This window comes from Cornus florida, unplaced genomic scaffold, assembly GCF_030987335.1.
Source record: "Cornus florida cultivar Cherokee Brave unplaced genomic scaffold, ASM3098733v1 CherokeeBrave_3.0.0_Hap2_Chr01, whole genome shotgun sequence".
Taxonomy (NCBI): Eukaryota; Viridiplantae; Streptophyta; class Magnoliopsida; order Cornales; family Cornaceae; genus Cornus; species Cornus florida.
In genome coordinates this window covers 96269920-96275919 of record NW_026775571.1, presented here as the reverse complement: position 1 = coordinate 96275919, position 6000 = coordinate 96269920, and the positions used below count along the sequence as shown (strand labels likewise).

At 39.2% G+C, this 6000-nt stretch overlaps 1 protein-coding gene across 1 annotated transcript; it reads right to left on the bottom strand.

Moving 5' to 3' along the window:
- Positions 1-366: 366 nt before the first annotated feature.
- On the bottom strand, positions 367-675 carry LOC132278254 (uncharacterized). Its single transcript, XM_059780058.1, has one exon. The coding sequence runs from the start codon at positions 673-675 to the stop codon at positions 367-369; it is 309 nt and encodes a 102-aa protein (XP_059636041.1).
- Between the last annotated feature and the right edge of the window lie 5325 nt (positions 676-6000).

The following is a 6000-nucleotide window of genomic DNA, read 5'->3' as shown; positions in this document are numbered from 1 at the left end:
ATTAATAAAACAATTAATTCAAATAAAAACATATTTACAAATGGCCACGAAATTTAATTAATACAATATTTAAAACATACCATTAATACAACAATTAAACATCTAATTAATAAAAACATATTTACAAATGGCCACGAAATCAAAATAATCAAGTAATTCAATTAAAATGCGATAAAATAATTAAATAAATACCGAGACTATCCTTTTAAAATTAGGAGTATTACATTCTTCCTCCCTAACAAAAGGAATTCCGTCCTCGGAATTCATGCTTACCTTCGTCCATTATTTCTGGAAAGTGTGAGCGAATGACATCCTCTCGTTCCCACGTGGACTCAGCCTCATTGTGGTGACTCCACTGGACACGCACTAAGTGATGACCTTGTTGCGAAAAATTTGGTCCCGACGGTCTACAATACGCCACGGTAACTCCACATATGTTACATCCGGCTGTAACTCAATCTCACCAACATCTATATGCTGATAACGATCCTCATCGCGCAAAAATTTTCGTAACATGGAAACATGAAACACATGATGGACACGATCTATATTGTCCGGAACTGCTAAGCGATAGGCTACCGCTCTAATTCGATCCGTAATCATGAAAGGACTGACAAAACGTGGTGACAACTTCCCTTTCTTCCCAAAGCGCATCACTCCTTTCATAGAAGACATGTTGAGTAAAACCTGATCTCCCACCTGAAACTCCAAAGCACGAGTACGATGATCTGCATAACTCTTCTGTCTACTCTGGGTAGTGCGTATGCGATCCCTAATAGGAGCAATCTTTTCCGAGGTATCCTTAATGAATTCAGGACCCAAAAGTCTACTTTTTCCAACCTCCATCCAACAAACAGGAGATCGACACGGTCGACCATATAATGCTTCAAACGGTGCCATACCAATAGTCTTCTGAAAACTATTATTATATACAAACTCCACAAGTGGCAAACAGTTCTCCCAATGACCCTTAAAGTCAAGGACACAAGAACGAAGCATATCCTTCATGAGCTGATTAACCCTCTCGGTGTGTCCATCTGTCTGAGGACGATAAGCAGTGCTAAGATGTAATTCTGCACCCAAAGCCTGCTGAAAACTTTTCCAAAACCCTGACACAAAGGTCAAATCCCTGTCCGATAAAATAGATAATGGAATGCCATGTAACTTCACAATCTCTGTAATGTAAAGTCTCGCCAGCTATTCTGAAGTAAAATCAGTGCGAATAGGTAAGAAATGAGCTGATTTAGTCAACTTATCAACGATGACCCAGATGGAATTGTGATCCTTAAACGAATTAGGCAATCCCTCCACAAAATCTATAGAAATGCTCTCCCACTTCCACTCCGGTATAGGTAGTGGTTGTAAAGAACCCAGTGGTCTCTGGTGATCAATCTTAACCATCTGGCAAGTAATACACTTAGAGACAAATATAACAATGTCCTTCTTCATACCTACCCACCAAAACTGTCGCTTCATATCTTGGTGCATTTTGTCTCCTCCTAGATGAACAGAAAACTCAGAACGGTGAGTCTCAGTCATTACATCCTTCCTCAACTCATCAGCAGAAGGTACTACTAACCGCCCCTTGTATCTCAAGCCTCCATTAGTCCCAACATGATAGAATGGAACATCCCCAAAAGCTATCTCTGCAACTTTGTTAATGCACTGCTGATCCATGAGTTATGCCTTCAAAACCTTGTGAATGATAGAAGGTGTAACTACCATGCACGCCATAAAAGCATCTGACAACTCATCAACTATCTTCATAGCATTCCACTCAGTGGTGAATAAAGCAGAAAGACTCGTATAGGGTCGGCGACTGAGTGTATCTGCCACTACATTCGCTTTTCCTGGATGGTACTGTATAGAGAAATAATAGTCTTTCACAAACTTTAACCACTGGCATTGTCTCATATTCAGCTTCCGCTGAGTGAACAAATACTGCAAACTCTTGTGATCACTAAATAGTCTGAAGGACTCTCCTAACAGATAATGCCTCTAAATACATAAGGCAAAGACCACAGCTGCCAGCTCCAAATCTTGCGTTGGATAATTAAGCTCATGTGGCTTAAGTTTACGAGATCCATATGAAATTGGTCGTTCCTCCTGCATCAAAACACATCCAAGACCTTGCAAAGAAGCATCTGTGTAAACCAGATATTCTATCCCGTTCTGTGGAGTAAACAGAACCGCCGTAGGAAATCCTACTGCCTATGTGCCGCTCGCTGCCTGTTTCTTTTATTATCCCATCTTCTTCTAGTGTTAACCATTCTGTTAACATAGAAAGGTAGACATCGGTATGTTTTTAAATGAACTGTAAAGGAATACAATGAATCCTAAACTTAGGCTCTAAACAAAAGAATACGTTACGAGGAAGTCTTATGGGAAAGAATCCTAGAGACGCTTGAACCTAGAGTGCTCTGATACCAATTGTGATACCCTTCAGATCTAGAGCCACGGGTGATCAAGTCCAAGCACAGATCCAAGGGATACCAAACAATTAAGTATATAAACAAGCATAGAGTACAAGAAGGATAAAGAATAAATAAATAAATGGAAAGGAAATAATAATAATAATAATAATCACAACTCCTTAAAAGACTTATTAAATAATCCTCCAAATGACAATATCCAAAAAAATATCTGATATCATTACAACTCGGGAATCCATTATGTGGACCCCTAACCATAAACAACTGAAATTAAATACTGAAATAAAATTGAAATCTAAACTAAAACATAAGGAAGACTCCTACGTCAGATCAGAAGATTGATGATAGACTGTCTCTCTCAGCACGAACAACCTCTAAGACTAGAACTGTCGAACACCTGAAAAAAATAAAATTTCTTCACCTTGGGGAGCACTTCACCCTGGGTGAAGAAACTTAGTCAGGGTTTTATTCGGAGGAGTACTTCACCCTGGGGAGCACCGGTTTTGTTTGTAAAGAAGAATGATAGTTCACTTCGCTTATATATAGATTACATGGAGTTGAACAAGGTTACTATTCGTAACAAGTATCCTTTACCCAGGATTAATGATCTTTTCGATCAATTGAAGGGGGCTACTTATTTCTCTAAGATTGATTTACGTTCTGGTTATCATCAGCTTCGAGTTAAGGAGCAGGATGTACCTAAGACAACATTTCTCACTAGATATGGATCTTATGAATTTCGGGTCATGCCTTTTGGATTGACTAATGCGCTAGCTGTCTTTATGGATTTAATGAACAGAGTCTTCAGGGCTTATTTAGATCAGTTTGTCATTGTCTTCATTGATGATATTTTGATCTATTCTAAGACAGCGGACGATCATGCTAGACATCTTTGCATAGTATTGCAGACGTTTCGTGAACACCAGCTGTATGCCAAATTTGAGAAGTGTGAGTTTTGGCAGCGAAAAGTGAAGCTTCTGGGTCATGTAGTGTCAGAAAATGGTATACCGGTAGATCCAGCCAAGGTTTCAGCAGTGGTAGAGTGGGGACAACCTACTTCACCTACGGAGATTCAGAGTTTTCTCGGATTGGCAGGATACTATCGTAGGTTCATTCAGGGGTTCTCGAAGATAGCGTGACCACTTACTCATTTGACTAAGAAGGGTGTACATTTCATATGGGATGAGCACTGTCAGAAAGCTTTTGAAGAGCTGAAGCGCAAGTTGACTTCTGCACCGGTTCTGTCTACTCCACAGAGCAGGATAGAATATTTGGTTTACGCAGATGCTTCTTGGCAGGGTCTTGGGTGTGTTTTGATGCAGGAGGAACGACCAATTTTATATAGATTTCGTAAGCTTAAGCCACATGAGCTTAATTATCCGACGCACGATTTGGAGCTGGCAGTTGTGGTCTTTGCCTTACGTATTTGGAGGCATTATCTGTTAGGAGAGTCCTTCAGACTATTTGTGATCACAAAGTCTACAGTATTTGTTCACTCAGCGGGAGCTGAATATGAGACAACGTGGATGGTTAGAGTTTGTAAAAGACTATCATTTCTCTATACAGTACCATCCAGGAAAAGCGAATTTAGTGGCAGATGCACTCAGTCGCCGACCCTATGTGAGTCTTTTTGCTTTATTCACCACTGAGTGGAATGCTTTGAAGACAGTTGATGAGTTGTCTGATGCTTTTATGGCATGCATGGTAGTTACACCTTGTATTATTCACAAGGTTTTGAAGGCACAACTCACGGATCAGCAGTGCATTGACAATGTTGCAGAGATAGCTTCTGGGGATGTTCCATTCTATCATGTTGGGACTAATGGAGGCTTAAGAAACAAGGGGCAGTTAGTAGTACCTTCTGCTGATGAATTGAGGAAGGATGTGATGACTGAGACTCATCGTTCTAAGTTTTTTGTTCATCCAGGAGGAGACAAAATGTACCAATATAAAGCGACAGTTTTGGTGGGCAAGTATGAAGAAGGACATTGCTATATTTGTCTCTAAGTGTATTACTTGCCACATGGTTAATATTGATCACCAGAGACCACCAGGTTCTTTACAACCACTACCTATACCTGAGTGGAAGTGGGAGAACATTTCTATGAATTTTGTGGATGGATTGCCTAATTCGTTTAAGGATCACAATTCTATCTGGGTTATCATTGATAGGTTGACTAAATCAGCTCATTTCTTGCCTATTCACACTGATTTTACTTCAGAACAGCTGGCAAGACTTTACATTTCAGAGATTATGAAGTTACATGGCATTCCGTTATCTATTATATCGGACATGGATTCAAGCTTTGTGTTAGGGTTTTGGAAGAGTTTTCAGCAGGCTTTGGGTGCAGAGTTGCATCTTAGCACTGCTTATCATCCTCAGACAGATGGACACACCGAGAGGGTTAATCAGATCATGGAGGATATGCTTCGTTGTTGTGTCCTTGACTTTAAGGGTCATTGGGAGGACTATTTGCCACTTATGGAGTTTGCATATAACAATAGTTTTTAGAAGACTATTGGTATGGCACCGTTTGAAGCATTATATGGCCAACCGTGTCGATCTCCTGTTTGTTGGATGGAGGTTGGAGAGAGTAGACTTTTGGGTCCTGAATTCATTAAGGATACCTCGGAAAAGATTGCTCTTATTAGGGATCGCATGCGCACTACCTAGAGTAAGCAGAAGAGTTATGCGGATCGTTGTACTCGTGCTTCGGAGTTTCAGGTGGGAGATCAGGTTTTACTCAAAGTGTCTCCTATGAAAGAAGTGATACGTTTTGGGAAGAAAGGGAAGTTGTCACCACGTTCTGTCGGTCCTTTCATGATTACGAATCGAATTGGAGCGGTAGCCTATCGCTTAGCACTTCCGGACAATTTAGATCGTGTCCATAATGTGTTTCATGTTTCCATGTTACGAAAAATTTTGCGCGATGAGGATCGTTATCAGCATATAGATGTTGGTGAGATTGAGTTACAGCCGGATCAACATATGTGAGCCACCGTGTCGTATTGTAGACCGTCGGGACCAAATTCTTCGCAACAAGGTCATACCGTTAGTGCGTGTCCAATGGAGTCACCACAATGAGGCTGAGTCCACGTGGGAACGAGAGGATGTCATTCGCTTACACTTTCCAGAAATAATAGACGAAGGTAAGGGTGAATTTCGAGGATGGAATTCCTTTTGTTAGGGGGGGGGGGAAGAATGTGATACCTCTAATTTTAAAAGGATAGTCTCGGTATTTATTTAATTATTTTATCGCATTTTAATTGAATTACTTGATTATTTTGATTTCGTGGCCATTTGTAAATATGTTTTTATTTGAAATAATTGTTTTATTAATTAGATGTTTAATTGTTGTATTAATGGTATGTTTTAAATATTGTATTAATTAAATATTTAATTGTTGTATTATTTTTATTTGAATTAACTGTTCTATTAGTTTTATGGTTTATACGTTATATGTTTAAATGTTATTATTAATTAAGTGTTTTAAGTTATATGTTTAAAAGTTATATTATTTTTGTGTTTAATGGTTGTTTTAATTGTATGTTTAAATGCTTTATTAAT